The sequence below is a fragment of the Odocoileus virginianus genome, chromosome 6 (genome assembly GCF_023699985.2).
Source record: "Odocoileus virginianus isolate 20LAN1187 ecotype Illinois chromosome 6, Ovbor_1.2, whole genome shotgun sequence".
Lineage (NCBI taxonomy): Eukaryota > Metazoa > Chordata > Mammalia > Artiodactyla > Cervidae > Odocoileus > Odocoileus virginianus.
Window position 1 is genome coordinate 9,395,487 of NC_069679.1, and position 20,155 is coordinate 9,415,641.

Genomic DNA, 20,155 nt, shown 5'->3' on the forward strand with positions numbered 1-20,155 from the left:
TCAAGGTGTTGGCCTTGGGCTGCAGGCGTCTGAAGGCTTAACTGAAGCTTGACTGGGCCTTCCATGATGGCTCACTCAAACATAGCTATTCGCTGGAGGCCTAAGTTTCTTGCCATGTTGGCCTCTGCTTGAATGCCCTTATGGCATCGCAGCTGGCTTCCTCCAGAGTGAGTGATCAAAGAGACAGACTAAGGAATAAGCTGCAATGCCTCTTAAGACCTAAATCTCAGAAGTCATATCCTGTCACTTCTGCTATGTTCTCTTTGCTAGAAGTGAATCACTCACTTGGTCATGCCCACACTCAAGGGGAAGAGCTCTGCCACTTGAAGGGAGATGTATCAAAAGTTTTGTGGATATACTTAAAAAGGAGATAGTGCAGGACAGGGAAGCCTGGCATGCTGCAGTTCATGGGGTTGCAAAGAGTCAGACACCACTTAGCGACTGAGCAACAGCCACCACCACTACCACCCTCTTGATTCTCCCCCTTGTAACTAAGTATTTGCAAAACAAACCAAACTCAGAGGTTTAGACTGTGGACAGCAAATTGATAGATGAATATGGCTTTCTCAGTCTTGGGGTAATTCATGTCGCATTTCAGCCTTGTAACCTTACCAGTTAGGTGCTCCTCCAAAACTTGAAAAGGGAGGAGCGGAGGCGGGGTCTGGGAGAGCCAAATTTCTTCTCCCGGATTCTCCAATGATACTGTCTTCTATGCCCCTCATGAATATACAGTGGCCAGGTGAAAGCTTTCCAGAGTGCATGCTCAGAGAGGGGGATGGCAGTAAGGATGGAAGGGACAGAAAGAGAAATAGAAGTGTTGGATTGTACTCACCTGGACTGATGGGTTGGACACAGGCAGCAGATGGTAAGACCTGAGTAAGAAGTTAGCTGGTTCTGTTCTTCTGCTGGTTGGCGAAGACCAGCCACAGATGGGGGAGCAAGAGTGAGGCTATGAGTAGACACTCGTCCTGGGATTAAGAAGTGTCAGAGCCTCCTGCTGAAATCATCCGCAGCACCACCAAGAGATATACAGGATCCGTGGGCAGAATTCAAGCCTTGGATCTTGAAAACAGAAACCGTGGTGGTTCTGGCTCCTTGGCAGATCTTCACATACAATGTGCTGCGCAGAGCACTTAGTACCAGACGGAGAGGTTGCAAGGACAGGGCATGACTGTGAGGCCACAGAGCAAAGCATCATGCCACAAAGACAGGTGGTGAGGGGGGTGCCCTGTCTGTGGTGGCTCACTGCCTTTTTGGTACTCATCCTGCCTGTGTACCCTTCACACTGGGCCTCTTCAGGAGCTTCTGTCTCCAAAGCATTGTAATTTAGAAGTCAAATGTGAGTATTCCAAGCTCCAATCTAGGCTAAGAGTGCTTCACAGCTTTTCTCTTTTCTCACATTTAGAGACATCCGGGTTTCTGATACACTGATTAATAAGGGAGTTATAGAAGAGTACACTTCATGAAACAAGGCACTAGAAAGAAGAAGCCACAAAAGGAGAGAGTGGAGTCAAGAATAGAGTTTTCTTCCCAGTCCTGCCATTAAGATACCAGTGCAAGGGCTTCCACGCAGCTCAGTGGTAAAGAATCCAATTGCCAATGCAGGAGACACGGTTTCGATCAGGGATTATGGCATGGTAGCTGACTTCCTCCAGAGGTTTCCTCTAGAGTGAGTGATCAAAGAGACAGACTAAGGAAGAAGTAGAAATGTCTCTTATGACCTAACCTCAGAAATCCCACGCTGTCAATTCTGCCATGTTCTCTTTGCTAGAAGTGAATCACTCACCTCCAGGAAGATCCCACATGCTGCAGAGCAACTAAGCCCACACGCCACAACTATTTGAGCCTGTGCTCCAGAGCCCGGGAACCACAAATACGGAGCCCACGGGCCCTAGAGTCTGTGCTCTGCAACAAGAGAGGCCACTGCAATGAGAAGCCCATGCACCACACCTAGAGAGTAGCCCCCACTCACTGCAACTAGAGAAAAGCCTGCTTGCAACAGCGAAGATCCAGCACAGCTGGATTTTAATTTTAAAATTAAAACATTTTAAAAAGATAACAGTGCAAGAGGAGGTGGGAAATAGAAAATAAACAGATTAATATTTCAAGATACAAATATACTATATATGTCACTGCCCTACTAAAGACATGCAGGGGCTCTGCTGCTATCTGCTACAACCTTAGATGTAGGTGGGAGGGGCCTCCCTTTAAGGGGCCCTGCTCTGGTCCTTCTCCAGCTGTATTCCTACACAGGAGTCCATCACACCAAAGGAATATGCCCAGCTGCAGCTGACTTCACCCCTTTGGACCTTGTTCCAAGTAACTGGAAGGCAAAATTCTCTGCCCCAATGGTCCTGAGCCTGCTTCCAAGGCTTTTGTGAGCTTCCTCCCCTAGATCTGAAGTATAAACTCCTGGACTCATGGAATGGCTAAGAGACTACAATTTTATAGAGGGAAAAGTGGGAATGGAGCTTGGACATGTAGGCTGGGGTACCCATGGGGTGGGGTTATTGCACAGCGTGCAGCTGAACTGTGGGAGGCAAAGAGGGTAAGACCACTCTTTGTGAGGGTTAGCTCTCTGTTCCAAGAAGAAGTCCCAGAATCCCAAGTTTGGACATGGTCTTCCAAGTTGTTAGCTAAGTTTGTCTAGGCAAAGGAAGATATATATATATAGGACTTCCCTGGTGGTCCAGTGGTTAAGACTCTGAAGTTCCACTACAGGGGACATGATTGTATATTGTCACCCTGCTTATTTAACTTATATACAGAGTACATCATGCAAAATGCTGGACTAGATGAAGTACAAGATGGAATCAAGATTGCTGGGAGAACTATCAATAACCTCAGATATGCAGATGACACCATCCTTATGGCAGAAAGTGAAGAAGAACTAAAGAGCCTCTTGATGAAAGTGTAAGAGGAGAGTGAAAAGGTTGGCTTAAAACTCAACATTCAGAAAACTAAGATCATGGCATCCAGTCCCATCACTTCATGGCAAATAGACAGGGAAACAGTGAGAGACTTTATTTGGACTCCAAAATCACTGCAGATGGTGACTGCAGCCATGAAATTAAAAGATGCTTGCCCTTTGGAAGAAAAGCTATGACCAACCTAGATAGCATATTAAAAAGCAGAGACATCACGTTGCCAACAAAGGCCCATGTAGTCAAAGCTACGGTTTTTCCAGTAGTCATGTACGAATGTGAGAGTTGGATCATAGGGAAAGCCGAGCACTGAAGAATTGATGCTTTTGAATTGTGGTGTTGGAGAAGACTCTTGAGAGTCCCTTGGACTGCAAGGAGATCCAAACAGTTCGTCCTAAAGGAAATCAATTCTGAATATTCATTGGAAGGACTGATGCTGTAGCTGAAACACCAATAATTTGGCCACCTGATGCGAAGAATTGACTCACTGGAAAAGACCCTGATGCTGGGAAAGACTGAAAGTGGGAGGAGAAGAGGATGACAGAGTATGAGATGGTTGGATGGCATCACTGACTTGATGGACATGAGTTTGAGTAAGCTCCAGGAGGTGGTGATGGACAGGGAAGCCTGGCGTGCTGCAGTCCATGCGGTTGCAAAGAGTCAGACACGACTGAGCGACTGAACTGAATTGATATATATACACACACACACACACACACGACACATACATATCTGGAGTAGGAAATAGCAACCCATTCCAGTATTCTTGTCTGGAAAATCCCAAGGACAAAGAAAGCTGGCAGGCTACAGTCCATGGGGTTGCAAAGTCAGACACAACTGAGCAAGTAGGCATATATATATTAAATTTATAGTTTGTTAGCTTGTTTTATAACTTTTCATACTATTTAGACATTTGATATGTGGGCCCCCTTGGGTAGACTTTTGTAAGCCCTACAACTGCTAGGGTTGGCTCTGGTATCTCATTTGATATAGAATCAAGTTGAATTAGCTTGGCCTGGTTTTTTTAAGGCCTTTTACTATTGGTTCTTCCCTAAACTTACCTTCCACTGCTTTTCTGCAGGAATCTTCCGTGGGCCAATCTGGTCCACTCATATCCAGGCTTGGCCTACAGCCTCTCCTCTGTGCTCAGGTTCACTCTATTTTCTCTGAAAAACCTTTGCTTCTGCTCTGCATTTGTATAGGCCAACTACCATTTAAACAGTCAGCCTCATAGTCATGTCTCCTCCTCTGGATTCTTCTAACAGCTTTTTTCTGAACCATTCATTGACACTCAAAGCGTGGAATCATGTGTGAAAGCCATTTTTCTTTTCATGCACAGGGTATATAGCTATAAGGAGATGCCAATATGCAACAATTTTTAAACAAGGAAAGAGGATTAAAAAGACAGACAAACAAACAGAAGAGTAGCTAAAGAATCAGGAGAAAGTAGTTAGGCAAGTAACCAAGGAGGAGATGGCTGGCATTGTCAAAAGGCTGCAGAGTGGTCATTGGGAAAGATGCCCCAAAATAGAAAGAGGAATGAGATCCTTTGTGACCACTGAAAGATCAGCCCATTGTGTGGGAGTAAACAGCAACAGCATTGTGTGGGGAAAATAAGAGATGAGAAAGTAAAGACAGCAAATATAATTTAAAGAGTTATCTTAAAAAGTGGAGGAGGTTGGGTTGTTTTGTTCTGTGCAAAGGATGGAACAAATGTGTCTGTGGGAAAAAAGAGCTAGATTAGAGGGGAACAGTGATATCAGGGAAAGGATAGCTGATTAATCAAAATCTGGGAATGGCAACCATCCAGGGCACAGGTGCAGGGATTAACCTTGATGAGGAGAAAGGACTTGTGGTAAAGGGAATGAATGCAGGTTATAGCACAGACATCCTAATCAAGAGACTGGACTTAAGGGTGAAGAAACTGGCTGTCACTGTAGAGGAAAGGCTAGGAAAGCCTGAATTTTCTTGAGCAGGTCTAAGATTTCTTACATAGTTGGTCACCATGTCTGTGGATTCAACCAATCATGATATTCAGGGAAATAATTCCAGAAAAGTTCTAAAAAGTTGCAGCAGCAACTATTTACATAGCATTTACATTGTATCAGGTATTATAAGTAATCTAGATACAATTTAAAGTATGTAGGAGATAGGTTACATACAAATACTACAGTCATTTTTACACAAAGGACTTGAGCATCCACTATTTTAGTAGCTGCAAGAATCCTGGAACACATACCTCAGGATACTGAGAGAAGCCTGTATTTAAATATCATATTCTTCAGTCTTTCTTTTTACATTTTATTCAGTGCCCTGAGTGTGCCAGACACTGGTGTCCACAGAGATACAACTTTTCATGTAATTTTGGAATTTGTTATAACGATAAATAAGTGAGATTTACTTTTTACTCTTCTAGAAGGCTTTCAGTATAAACAAACACCAGTCAGAGGGAGTCTTTTGTCAGACCAGACGACCCGAGTAGGGGTTGAGAAAACACGGGCATCTCAACAATGGCGCCCTGGTAGAGATGGGAAGGGAGGAGAGGCCCAGAGACGGGGAAAACAGGTTTAGACCTGGGTAACCCGAGGAGGGTGCGCCGTCAACCAGGAAGAAGTGTGCCCCTCAAGCACTTCAGGCCGCGCTGTACCCAAGGGTAACAGCGCTTCAGCTCACGGCAGTGTGAAAACTACCTTCTTCCCTAACCAGATGTATCTACGGAGCCTGACCGGGACTAGACACAAGTCAAGATTCTCCATCCAAGATTCCTTCCCAAGAACTTCCTCTGCCCCTGATTACTTAAATGTCACTGCTCTTGCCTCTAGTTTATTGATGCGGGGCCGGGGAGAGAAGAAGCGGTGGGAGAATCACCTTTCCTATTTTATGATTGGTAGTATTAGACTCCAAGTCCCGCCTCCCACGCTGCCGCCAACAGGCTCTCAGAGTTGTCACTTGATTCACTGCGGCCGCCCCTCGCCGTGGCCCCGCCCCTCTCTGTGGCTGGGATCTCGCGGGAAGAGCGGCGGGTACGGCTGTGGCTCTGTCTCCAGGCTGCGCGCGGAGCAGGAGGGCTCTCCTCACACAAGCGCTTCCTCGCGGAGGGGTTGGAGCTGCGGCAGACGCAGGCCTGGGCCGCCCCTTCTCTGCCGCCTCCTTCTCTTCCTCAGGGTCCCCCGGTCCGCTTGCCCTACGACGCTGCCCAGGTGAGGAAGCCCGGAGCGCGTCTCCGCTGAGGAGCGGTCGGGGAGCGGGGACACGGAGCAGCCGGGGCAGGCGGGCTCCTGACGGGGGCGGCTCCGCGGGCAGCGCGGCGCTGCCTGGTGAGCGCGAGGCTTGGCGGGGTTCGGGAGTGAGGAGGGCGAGGACGCGGTGGGGTGGGATCCGGCTGCGGACGCCCAAGGGCGGTGTAGCGGGTGCCAGGGCTTCTCCGGGTGAGGAGGCGGTTTATTGGGGGTCTGGGGTCTCTTCCGGCTTGGGGTTCGGATGGTTGGCAGCGGTTTGGGTCCCGGGTCTTTGAGGTCGAAGGAGATTTACCAGGATCCTTCGGTTCCTTGAGGTAGTATAGCGAGGTTCTGGGACAAGGGGTCCTTTTATCGCGGTCTCAAGCTCTTTTGGGGCAGAGGATTCAGTTTTAGCAAGGTCCTAGGTCTCTGAAGGGGCAGATGTATGGGATCTTGGGGGTACTTTGAGCAGGAGTGGGCTTCTTTTTTCACATTCCTGGGATAAAGAAGCAGTGTATTGGGGTTCTGTCTGTTTATCGGGGTCTCCGGGCAGGAGGGCGATGTATCTGCGTCCTGCAGGGGCCGGGACCGCCTTGGTGGGCTACTGGCGGCGGAAGGGTTTACGGCGGAGACCAGCGTCTTTATTGGGGTTTCTAGTTTGCCCAGAGGGGGGCGGTAACTTGGCATGGTCCCCAGTTTTTTCGGGGGCGACAGGGCGAGTTAGCTGGTCCCCGGGAGATCTCGAAGGGAGGGCGCGGCTCTGCAGGCGCTGGATCGACTCGTGGCGGGAAGGGAACTCTGGTGACATCTCGAGTTCACAGTCTGTGGCTGGTCAGCATCCTGGAACAGATCTCTTTCTAGATGAGATTTACTCAATGCTTAGTTGAAGGAGTGATCCGTGTTGTTGCCTAGTTGGAGAAATAGTGGGATTGTTCTGCAGTTTTCTTCTCTCTGCCCCGGAATCCCTGTGGGGGCGTGCTGGTTTCTCTGCTCTGGGAACCAGAGTGGCAGACAGCACCTTAAGTGGGCATGTAGACCTGTAGGTTCTTAAGGAGGCAAGTGTCCTCCGGGTGAGCGTGGAAGCCGCTGAGGATAGGGAAGGCTGTGCGGTTTTGGCTTCCTTTCCTAGGTTAGGGTCTGCTTTGCTGATCCTGCATTATTAGGACTGTCCTGAAGTCCTGCCCGAGTGTTAGGCAGTCAAGTAGTGCTGGAAAGTGTGTCCTGGCTTCTCTCTGTCGTTTGAAAAACATTTGTGGAGAGGAATCTGTTCAGGTTCAGCCTCCAGGTGACGCATTGGAATTCGAAGTTCCAAGGCTAGAGCTCTGCAAAACCGTGGTTTGAGACCTGTAAGGATGGCTAACAGAACTCTTTTAAAGAATCCTGCTTAACAGTTTTATTGTATACAGTTAGTCTTGACTCATATGCAGAGTCCTTGGTAACTAGCCCAGACTTAGATGGAATTCAAATAAAATGACCTGTATACATGTGTGTGTGTGTATATATATATATATATATTTTTTTTTTTTCTTCTTTAAATGTTTAAGTCAGAAAGTCTCTGCTTTTGCTTGACTGTTCCCCTGGTTAGATGACTCCTTTATCATAGAAGCCTGTAAATCAAGTCTGATGTGGCTTGTTTGATGGAACCTGTACTTAAAGTAATTCTGTAATTTGGGATAAACAGACAAATTTGAGTATGGCAAAGCAGAAAATTTTTCCTGCTTTAATCTTTTTTTTTTGAGAGACAGTTTTAAAGAGCAAGGGGGCTTCCCTGGTGGTCCAGTGGTTAAGAATCCACCTGCCAATGCAAGGAGCATAGGTTCCATCCCTGAAGACCTGCAACTAAGCCCATGCACCCCAAGTACTGTGCCCACTCTGCTAGAGCCTGTGCTGCACACAAGAGAAGCCAACACAGTGGGAGCCCTCGGACCACAGTGAAGCCCAGCCCCTGCTCACCGTGACTAGAGAAGGCACCTGTACAGCAGTGGAGACCCAGTGCAGCCGTAAATAAATACATTTAAAAACTAAAGGAAAAAATCGGGGAATTCTATATAGCAATATATAACTCTGAAAAGTTTTAAGTATTTTGGGGTTTTGTGTTAGTTTGGTTTTTGTTTTGGTTGTAAATTAAACCAAAATGCCTGTTTGACTTTTATAACTATCAAAACTGATCAGTTGAGCAGATGTTTGATTGGAATCACAGCCAAAAAAAACCCTAGGCAGACCTTTGTTTCCCCATTATTTTTGAAAGCCAAAAATATATTAAGCAGATTTCAGTAACTTTTTAAAAGGCAGCTTTCATAATTTCTAAGTAAACATACTGATCAATCAACAAATATTTGGTTATCTGCTAGGTGTCACAGCATGGAGTGTACCTCCATGTACAATGATTACGGCTCTCATGAAACCTGTATCAAGAGAAAGAGACAACAAATAAATACATAAAATAATTGAGATGCTGATAAGAGAAATAAACAGGATAGTTTTGGGATTCAGCTCACTTAAAAAACGTTAACCCCTGATAATATAACTAGTATTAGCATCCTCTGTTATATAAGCATAAAATCCGTAAGGATAAACATCAAACTTAAAAATGTTTGGGGAATTCTTTAGGAGAGGGTTGTAAAGACATGGAAAGGAGTTATTAATTATATGCGCTGTGCTGTGCTTAGTCACTCAGTCATGTCTGACTCTTTGTGACACCATGGATCATAGTCCGCCAGGCTCCTCTGTCCTTGGGATTCTCCAGGCCAGAATACTGGAGTGGGTTGCCATGCCCTCCTCCAGGGAATCTTCCCAACCCAAGTATCAAACCCAAGTCTCCTGCATTGCAGGCAGATTCTTTACTGGAATTATATGCTTTTATACTATTTCAATTTATTTCAATGAGCAGACATTACTTAGGTGTTAATTAGAGAAGTCTGAAGATTAAAACAGTTTGGTCACTGTACAAATTTGTGAAATGTTGCACAGGCGTTTTGTCAGTGTTGCCACTTCTGTGTGTACTAGTGAAGGAAAAATGTATTTCATTTATCTAACTTTATAGGAATGGGATGGGGAGGGGAACACAACAGAATAAGAAAAAAGACTGAAACCCAAATAAAATGTGAAAACATGTTAAAGATGTTGGATCTTTAATTATATGAAGATGAATTAATCTTTGACCTTTATTTTAAAATTCTTTTCTTTCTAAGAAGACTTCTTAAAAGTCTTTTTTAGACTCTCGAGAAGAATAAGTTATATTTTTGTGGTGCCCCCTCCTGCTGTGGTGGGGCAGCAGGTCCTTTATTGTGGCACAGATTTCAGGATGGGATTTTTTTTTGGTCAGACATATGGACATCTAATAGATACATTTTCTTGTGAGGGATATGAAGCATAAAAATAGTTTTATAATTCATTATTACACTGCTAAAAAAATGATAATACCAGAGTGTCTTTTGGATTATCATTCAAAATTCTGAAGTCATAGATAGGACATATTAAGCCAGTTTCTAGAAAGGAAATCATTAAGACATAAAATTCTGGTCTCAAACTGTGCTACTAACCATATGATCTTGGATAATTCCTTAGTCTTTCAGGGCCTCAGTTTCCATACACATAAAATGAAACAAAGAGCAGTCCCTGTCAGTAATCAATATAAACTCTAATGCCAGGGTTTATATTCTATGGTTTTTATGTTGCAAATCCACAGCATTATATGTACAGAAACCGATAGATGCTATGAGTCGCTAGTTCTCAGGATACAGCTAGTTTCATGTAATTTTTTTTTATCATGCCTAATTTTAGGCCTCTTTTTTAAGATATATAGGAAATATTTAATTCACAAATATACATTCATGAAGGTAAATGACTTTCTTTTGATAATGTAGCTTTATCTGTTAAAGCTAAATTTTATCTATTATTTTCTTTCTGATCCCTGGTTCTGTAATGGAGTGTCTATATGATAATGTAATGTCCTTATTTAATTCTGTGTGTAGAATGAGGTCTCTAGTGGTTGACCCCCTTTATACTACTGCCAAGGTAATTTTTCTAAAATGCAAATATGTTCAATGCTTTTTTCTTAAAACTTATACTTCTCCCTTAACTACAGTATTTAGTTCTATGGTTACAAGGCCCTTCATCATCTGGCTCATCTCCTGCATTTCTACTATCATACATCTCAAGCTCCAACTGTACTAATACCGTCAGTTTACTGAAAGAGCCATACCGTTTCCTAACTCAGAACCTTCTTATATATTCTCCCTCCTACTCAGAATGCCTTTCCTTCTTCTATCTTGCTGACAGTCTACCGATTTTTCAAGATACAACTTAAGTGCTATCTGCTTTTTTGAGTCTTCTGTGTGCTCTGGTCCTCCCTCTTCCAGCCCCACTGAGTTATTTACTCTCTCTGTTTTGTTCATTCTTTCCCTATGTTTGTTAATATGCTGTAATTATGTATGTGTCTCTCTTCCAGGACTCTAAAGCAGATGTATATTTGTCTAATTGGGGCTGCCCAGGTAGCACAGTGGTAAAGAATCCACCTGCCAAGACAGGAGACACAAGAAACGTGGGTTCGATCCCTGGGTCAGAAAGATCCCGTAGAGTAGGAAAAGGCAACTTGCTCCAGTATTCTTGCCTGGAAAATTCTATGGACAGAGGAGCCTGGTGGGCTACAGTTCCTGGGGTAACAAAGAGTTGGACACGATTGAGCATGCACGCATGCACACACACACACACACATTTGTCTTATTACTTATTGAATATCTATTGCTTATTTTACACAGTTGTCTCTCATTACAGATTTGAACTCTCAGTGCCAAGCTTAGTATCTTCCAAATGTCTGAATTAATTGCAAATCTCAATCTTGCCCTGTTTTTCTAAAATGTTGGGCTTTCTAAATTATCTTGTTCTCTTGCCCCCATGAATGCAAACTACTATTAGATCTGTAGTACTTATACTCATATTTAAGTACTCAAACACTGTAGGAGTTATGTGTTAACTGTTAAACTTGCAGAAAAATCATGCAGAATTTTGAGGCAAACACTAATCATAGTATCTAAAATTGCTAGGAGAGTTGTGAACTGGTTTCAGTATTTCAGATCTTGGACATCAGTGATTTGGTGGATATTTTACCTTTTCTGCTTTCTGTATGGGAAATGATTGTTGCTGATGTATATGAGTTTTTATATTGGTTTAATAGTTTCTTTATATACATTGGGCTTCCTGGGTATCTCAAACGGTAAACAATCTGCATGCAATGCTGGAGATCTGGGTTCAATCCCTTGAAGGAGGGCACGGCATCCCACTCCAGTATTCTTGCCTGGAGAATCCCATGGACATAAGCGTCTAGCAGGCTGCAGTCCATGGGGTTGCAAAGAGCCAGACATTACTGAGTGATTAACACTTTCACTTTCACACTTTTACTTTATATACATTACCTTTCATCCTCAAGACAAATCCTAAAAATTGAGTTAATTTTCTCAAGAAGTTAAGAAGCAGGCTATAACTGGTGCCAGGTCTGTCTAAATCCAGATTCTATGCTTCTTGGAAATACTACATTGATTCATGTTGATACTCGGCAGACAACAACAAAACTTGTGAAGCAATTGTCCTTCAAACTAAAAAAAAAAAAAAAAATACTACATTGCTTTCTGTATATGAATTCTTAGTGTATTTAAAACTATTAATAGATATTTTACTCATTTTATAAATTGAAGAAGTAGATTATAATTGTTTATCCATTCAGCTTTTTGGAAAAAAAGCTGAAGTAGAAGATTTGAGATTGATTGGAGTTTAGAGACCACTTAATCCAGCTCCTAGAGGGAACTGACATACACAATAATAGTTAAATGACTTGCTCAAGATCACACAGCTTTGTACTTGGTTAAGATTTGTTGTTATTAAGCTTGTTATGACTATTGGTATTGTAAAACTATTATTTGAAAGAAAAGCAGGTGCCTGATTCTTACCCCACCCTTCCACTCCCTGGCCAAGGAAAAAAGCCTAGAGTGACTTTCAGAAAAATGATGATGAGGATCTCAGAGTCTTAAGGACATGGCTCAGAGAAAATCCTGACTTTGGATCATGATACATGGAGATGTCTCATTGCCTCTTCACTCACATAGTTCCCTAGACTTGGTTTCTTTCCTTCTTCTTTTTTCTTTTCAAAAATATATTCACAGCTTACTGATCTGCCTGATAAGTGATTAGCAGCAGCCTAACTAATAACCAGTAACTGTTTACATGCCAATCATGTAACTAATAGGGATACAAAAAGCATAAAAATCTAGTCAATACCCTGAAGAGGCTTAGTTTATTGGGAGGGGGAGGCAGTAAGTATTTAACTGCAATGCAGTATATAAGGATGCAACTCCAGGAGCTTAGAAGAAGGTAAATGTGGACTGGGCTAGTGGTTGTAGAAGTTTCTATGTAGAAAACGTTTGGTTTAAGTTACTGTTTAAATGAAGAGTGGGAGGGAAAGACTAAGGAAAAGAATATCTGGCAGTGTGTGTGTGTGTGTGTGTGTGTGTATAATTTTTCTTTTAATCTAACCCATGTTCACGTCCCTTCAGCTGCAGTGGCCTCCTTGCTGTTTCAGAAGGGCTGGAACATATTCTTCCAGATATCTGTATGTCTCCCTCCCTTCTTTCCTTCAGGTCTGAATTAAGGTATCACCCCTTTTGTAAAAGTCTGCTTTGTTTAAAATTACAACATCCCTCCCATGCATACCCTTCTATCCCTTTTCCTTGCTTTGTATCTTTTTTTGTGCTTTTCTGCAGTCCCACATACTTTATGTTTTTGTTATCTTTCTACCCCTACTATAACATAAGATCCACGAGGGCAGGGATTTTTACCCATTTTATTTAGTGCTATATCCCCAGCACCCAGAATATTACCTGTTACAAAGTAGCTGCTCACATATTTGTTAAATGAATACAACAATCAAACTTTGAAGTAGTAAGATTATTTGATCTAACCTCTCTCTTTCTTGCTGGCTGGCATAGAGCAAGAGGAACTTTCTTTTCCATTAAAAATTTTTTTTTCTAATACTTAAGTTGTATACAGTATAGAAATCATGACATAAGAACTTGTACATATGTCACTGTGTAGTCACCAAGAACCAAGTATAGAATACTTCTATGACCTTGGCATCTTTTCTTATTCTCTCCTTGTTAGTACTTCCCAAAGGTAATCAGTATTCTGACTTCTATCACAATAGATTAGTTTTGCTTTTCTTAAACTTCATATAAATGGAACCAAATCATTTTTTAAGTTAGCAGGACTTCGTTCTTTTTCATTGCTATGTAGCATTCCATTGTATGAATATATATATATATAATATATATTTGTTGTTGTTGTTGTACTGTTTATAGACATTTGGGCTATTTCCAGGTTTTAACTTCTAGGAACAAAGCTTCTAAGAACAATTTTGTACCTAGCTTTTGGTGGGCATAAAGATTCATTTCTTGTCTAAAAAAGTTAACCTCATCTCTGTCTCTCTCTATGTGTGTGTGTGTGTGTGTGTGTGTGTGTGTGTGTGTGTGTATGTGTGTGTGTGTGTTTGTGTGTGTATATAGTGCTGTTGTTATTTAGTCATTAAGTTGTGTCCAACTCTTTGGCCTCCCATGGACTGTAGCCCACCGGTCTCTCTGTCCATGGGATTTCCCAGGCAAGAATACTGGAGTGGGTTGCTATATCCTTCTTTGGGGGATCTTCCTGACCCAGGGCTTGAGCCCACATCTCCTGTATTGGCAGACAGATTCTTTACCACTGAGTCACCAGGGAAGCCCATAAATAGAAAGATAGATACATCTGCACATAAAATTCTTAATTCCATGTGGTCCTCAGCACATGCTGAAAAGTGAAAGTGTGTTAGTTGCTCTGTTGTGTCTGACTCTTTGCGGCTCCATGGACAGTAGCCTGAAGATTCTTCTGTTCTTGGGATTCTCCAGGTAAGAATACTGGAGTGGATTGCCATTCCCTTCTCCAGGGGATCTTCCTGATCCAAGGATTGAACCTGGGTCTCCTACTTGCAGGCAGAAGCATCTAGCACATACTAGATGATCATTAAATGATTGAAGATAAATTATTGACTAATCATGTACTGTAAGATGATCTCAAACTTATTTTAAAATGTTGGAAAATAGCTTCTGGTCCATATTTTTGTTTTTACATCTGACATAAAACATGTAGCACTTAACTTTGTCCAGATTCTACACATTTCTCTTTCTTTTGGCTAACCTTTTTTAAAACCATATTGTTTATTAGTTGCTGCCCCTTTTCCAGAAGATGGGTGAAATATATCCAGAAAAGAGAAAATTCAAAATAGTTAATTTTAAGGTGTGAGTTTCAGAACTGGTTTCCTGTTTTTTTATTTTCTCAACATTAAAATTTCGTTTCTTTTCAACAGTTTGGTTCTACTATATGTATTTTATATATATGTGTGTATATATGTATTTTTTATATATATATTTATTTTTACTATCTATACAGTTTGAAATCATTTATACGAATGCATAAGTTATGTTTTGGAATATGTCAAGTAAAGGCTTTCTTTTCTTTGATTGTGTGCGTGCTTAGTCTCTCAGTCCTGTCCAATTCTTTGCGACCCAAGGACTGTAGCCTGCCAGGCTCCTCTGTCCGTGGAATTCTCCAGGCAAGAATACCAGAGTGGGCAACCATTTCCTTTCCAGGGGATCTTCTCGACCCAGGGCTAGAACCCAGGTCTCCCGCATTGCAGGCAGATTCTTTATCATCTGAGCTACCAGGGAGTAATTTTAGAAATGGCTTTGGTTGGTGAAGAATGCAAATGAGAACCCCTATGGTAATAAAAGAGATCATGAGAAATATTTTTCTAATTTTGGGGAAACTTTCAGTTCTCTTTTGAAGTGATTTCTTAGCTAAGACTTGAAAGATGAGTAGGAAACAAGGTGGATGAGATATCCAGCAGGGAATGGGGTAAAAGCATGGTAGGCGGGGAGCTGCATTTGCAGAGGGAGAGCAGGATAGATTTGGGAACCTGCAGACAATTCAGGAGGGTTCAAGCAGTGGTTTTCAAGCTGTAGTGTGAGTATGAATCTCCTGGTAGGAGTGAGCCTCAGGAATTTGAAGTTCTGTTCACAGGTAGTGGAGATGTTGTGGTCCAGGATCACACTTTGCAAACCACTGGGCCAGAGCCTGGGAAGCAAGAGAGAAGGAAGGAGTGGGGAGTGAAAGCAGGGACTGTATCATGGAGGATCTTATAACTATGAAAGTTCATAAGCAGTGGTATCCCGCTGAAGAGTGCTAAGCAGAAAGGTGACCTTATGAGATTTTTTATTTTCTTAGAGACAGTAGTAGTGGAGTGGTGGAAATAATCTTTAGAGGTAAACTCAATCTCCATTTGAAACTATACAGATTAATGTCTGAGAAATTACAGTTAACCCATCCATTAATAATTACTGTTTTTTCCCACTAGCAGATTCAGTTCTTTTAAAGGGAAAGTTTGGTTTTATTTATTAATTTAGATGTTATATGTTTAATCAGTTTTTTCTTCCAGGGATATTCTTGTTTGTAATATAAGTATCATTACAATTTAACTCATAATTACATTGTTAACCCTGTTTGAGAGAATTTGATTTTTGTTCATGTTGTACTATATAGTAATCCAGAGTCTTCTTTTTTATTGATTAAAAAATAACCTAGCTGGTAGTGCTTATTGTATAGTAGGAGTGATCTTAATGATACTTAGTAATTTGAGTTAGGTTGTCATCAGCTTTCATAAATGTTATTAATTGGAAAATTTTATTTCATCTGTTTAAATATCACATCAGTTTTGCAGTATTATAAACTTAAGAATGTGTGTGTGTATAGCTTGTTTTTTCCCACCTAACTTTATAAGTTTCTAGGGACTCATTTTCGGAGAAGGCAATGGCAACCCACTCCAGTACTCTTGCCTGGAAAGTCCCATGGACGGAGGAGGAGCCTGGTAGGCTGCAGTCCATGGGGTCACCAAGAGTTGGACACGATTGAGCGACTTCACTTTCACTTTTCAGTTTCATGCATTGGGGAAGGAAATGACAACCCACTCCAGTGTTCTTGCCTGGAGAATCCCAGGGACGGGGTAGCCTGGTGGGCTGCCATCTATGGGGTCACACAGAGTCGGACATGACTGAAGTGACCTAGCAGCAGCAGCAGCAGCAGAGACTCATTTTAAATACTTGGAGAAATGCAGAACACAAAATCTAATGCTTCAGCTCAAATATAAGCTTAACAAACATGGTACACATTCTTCCTCATTCCATGAATATATTGATTCATTTGTATACTTTTTATCCTCCTATCATGAATTTATATAATAAAAATTTTCCTACTTTGTTAAAATTAATTCAAAACTGAATTTTTAATAGCAGCATAAAATTCTGTTGAATGAATGTGTAATGATTTAACCATTCCCAATTACTGAATATTTTTTTCTTCTTCAAAGAACACTGAAGAAAATCTTTGTGCATAAATGTTTCTCCATACTTGATTATTTTCTTAGGATAAGAATAAAAATATTTAGTCAAAAGCTAAGACCTTAAAACAATTAAATATTGCCATATTACTTTCTAGAAAGGTTATCCCAGTTTACATACCAGTATCAGTGTTAGTCTTAAAAACCTTTTCTAGGGAATAACCTAGAATTCCTGGCAGTCTAGTGGTTAGGACTCCATGCTTCCACTGTAGAGGATATGGTTTCAGTCCCTGGTCAGGGAACCAAGATCCCTCATGCTGTGTAGTGTGGCCCCCAAAATAAATAAATTTAAAAAAAATTTTAATCCAATTTAATAAGCAAAAATGATCTGACTTTGTATTTCTTTGATTATAATTGAAGAGCATTGCAAAAATTTTTTAAAAAGTTACCCATTAAATGAAAAAAATTTTAAAAGAAAACCACATGCATTATTTTATAAGGTAAAATATTTTAACTAGAATTAATGTTTTATTATAGTATTATGTTAATAGATAAATTAATTTCTTGAATAGTTATTAAAAAAACTTACAAAATTCAAGGACCCAAACAGTAGCCCCAGAGACAACTACTGTTACCACTTTTTTATAGGTACTTCTAAGGTATTGTAAATCAAGTGTGTGTGTGTGCCAAAACATTAGATAAATTATGGAGAACATTCATTAAAATAGTGTCTAGTTCAGATGTGGTATTGTGTACTAAATTGTGTACTAAAAATTAGAAAGGGTCTAAAAATGATTAGTATCTGGCTACTGGCCCAGAAGGAAGAAAAGCAGGGTCTGGCAGCATCTGGCTGTAATTTTCTATAAGACAAGTGGCCTTAGCTCTTTTTATTATTGGATCAATTCTTTGACAATAGCATTTCTGTTTATAGTACCGATTCTGTAGTACTATTCCAAAAAGGAAAGCCAAGTTTTTAAAAATTAGACAGTTGATGCCTGAAAGAAACTCTTTAAAAGTACAAAAGCTGTTTTGAGATACTTAGCGGCAAGATACTTTGTCCTTAGGTATTTTAGGATTTCTTTGGCAAGTACAGTTTTAGTAGAATTTTCATAGCTTTGTTGCTTAACAGTGAAAGTTTGAGCTTGAATAGTTGTAAATGAAATTCATCATTTCCCTGAATGCTTGTTTCCTAATTTGAAAACCAATCAGCCATGATACAAAGTATTTTAAAATATAATTTTTAAAGATTTTCGTGCTAATAGTTTAAGTACTAATTTGTCTCATACAGTCAAAAATCTTTTTGAGCTTGACTTGGAGGCTGCTGCTAAATAAGTGATTTGAGCAATAAGAATCAGAAGGTTTAATTGGTTGTACAGAACTTTAGAGCTTTAGGGAAAAGATAATTGCTTTGGGGAGAGATTTTTTTTTTTTTAAGCCCTTGTTTCTAAAAATAAAATAAAAAATATCTAAAAAAAAAAAATTGTTTACTGAATACTAACTCTTTGTGGCCCAGGATAAGTTAGGGGTATTATGAGAGTTTCTATTTGCTGGAATTCATGTCTCCTATTTCAGATTAATTATAAGGCTGTAAAGGCTGCTAAAGAATTTGCACCTGTTAGTGGTTGGTAATATTTTAGTAATTTTAAGAAAACCCTTCCCTTGTGGCTCAGCTGGTAAAGAATCCGCCTGCAATGCGGGAGACCTGCGTTCGATCCCTGGGTTGGGAAGATCCCCTGGAGAAGGGAAAGGCTACCCACCCCAGTATTCTGGCCTGTAGAATTCCACAGACTCTATAGTCCATGGGGTCACAAACAGTCAGACACGACTGAGTGATTCTCACTTCACTTTAAGAAAACCAGAGGCAGGAAAAGATCTTGATCTTAAAAAAATTTACTTTTTAAATAGTTATATATCTGTATATATATATTACAGAGTATAGAGAATTGCATAGTATAAAGAATTCCTATATACCTTTCACCCAGCTTTCTCCTAATGTTAACATCTTGTGTAACCATGGCAGATTTATTGAAAATAAGGAATTAATCCTGATTTTTAAAAAGAATACAGCAAACTTTTTTTTTTAACGCCTGTTATAATAGAGTGTTTTAGCTGCTGATATACAATGTTGGAAAAAAAGTAAATGTTGCAGGTGATAATAATAAACTGATGATCTTGGTGTCATTCCTGAACAAATTCTCAGATTATTAAACATATATTTTGGTATATAACATTTTATATATTTTGGTGTATATTTAGAAAACACTAATCACTGGGAGCCAGCTTGGGGTCACAGAGGACAAGTCATGCCACACTAGCCTCACTTGTGGCGCTGGTGGTAAAGAATCTGCCTTCCAGTGCAGGAGACATAAGAGACATGGTTTCGATCCCTGGGTCAGAAGGATCCCCTGGAGGAGGACATAGCAACCCAATCCAATATTCTTGCCTGGAGAATCCCATGGACAGTGGAGCCTGGTGGGCTACAGTACATGTGGTTGCAAAGAATCAGACACGACTGAAGTGACTTAGCACACATGTAAACTGGTAGGTACATCAGGAGATGCTCTGGCCATAATATATTTAGAATTATAGCAATGTTTGTTAGATTTTAAATTTTGTTCAGGGTAGACTTAAACGCCTTTATGTAGATTGCCTCATTTAGTCCTGTTTTACAAATGAGGAAAGGACCACAAAAGTTATACGGATAGCCTTTTATCATATTTTTGTATGATGGCTCAGATTATCAGCTTCTCATAGCAAAATTCAGGCTTACAGACTAAAGAAAGTGGTGAAGACCCCTAGGCCAACCAGGTATGACTTAGATCAAATCTCCTATGAATATACAGGGATTAGATGTAGTAAACAGTGTGCCTAAAGAACTGTGGATGGAGGTCTGTAATATTGTACAGGAGGCAGCGAACAAAACCATCCCAAAGAAAAAGAAAAATAGAATGGCAAAGTGATTATCTGAGGAGGCTTTACAAATAGCTGAAGAAAGAAGAGTAGCAAAAAGCAGAGGAGAAAGGGAAAGGTACATCCAACTAAACTCAGAGATCCAAAGAAGTAGCAAAGAAAGACAAGAAGGCCTTTTTCAATGAACAGTGCGTAAAAATAGAGGAAAACAACAGAAGGGGAAAAACTAGGGATCTCTTCAGGGAAATTGGAAGCATCAAGGGAACATTTTGCCCAAAGATGGACACAGTGAAAGAGAGAAACGGGAGAGACAGTAGATGCAGAAGAGATCAAGAAGAGATGGAAAGAATACATAGAAGAACTGTACAAAAAAGATCTTAATGAGTCAGATAACTACGATGGTGTGGTCTGTCATCCAGAGCCAGACATTCTGGAGTGTGAAGTGTTGTGGGCCTTAGGAAGCACTTTTGCCAATAAAGCTAGTGGATGTAATGGAATCCCAGTAGAGCTTTTCAAAACCCTAAAGGATGATGGTATCAAAGTGTTGGCACTCAATATGTCAGCAAATCTAGAAGACCCAGCAGTGGCCATAGGACTGGAAAAGATCGGTCCTTATCCCATTTCCCAAGAAGGGTAGTATTAAAGAATGTTCAAACTGTTGGACAGTTGCACTCATCACCCTTGCTAGTAAG

The 20,155-nt window shown here is 40.9% G+C and overlaps 1 protein-coding gene across 3 annotated transcripts in view; it reads left to right on the forward strand.

The window, feature by feature from the left end:
- The first annotated feature begins 1,256 nt into the window (after nucleotides 1-1,256).
- GLCE (glucuronic acid epimerase) overlaps nucleotides 1,257-20,155 on the forward strand; it is a 115,046-nt gene continuing 96,147 nt past the window's right edge. The window contains exon 1 of one of the 3 annotated variants that reach the window (XM_020880536.2): nucleotides 1,257-1,339. In XM_020880536.2, the coding sequence (XP_020736195.2) occupies nucleotides 1,338-1,339 (2 nt within the window). In that variant the 5' untranslated portion in view covers nucleotides 1,257-1,337. Of the gene's footprint in view, nucleotides 1,340-5,927; nucleotides 6,125-20,155 lie in introns of those variants that run through there. The other 2 variants (XM_020880535.2, XM_070468712.1) reach the window with 2 other exon arrangements.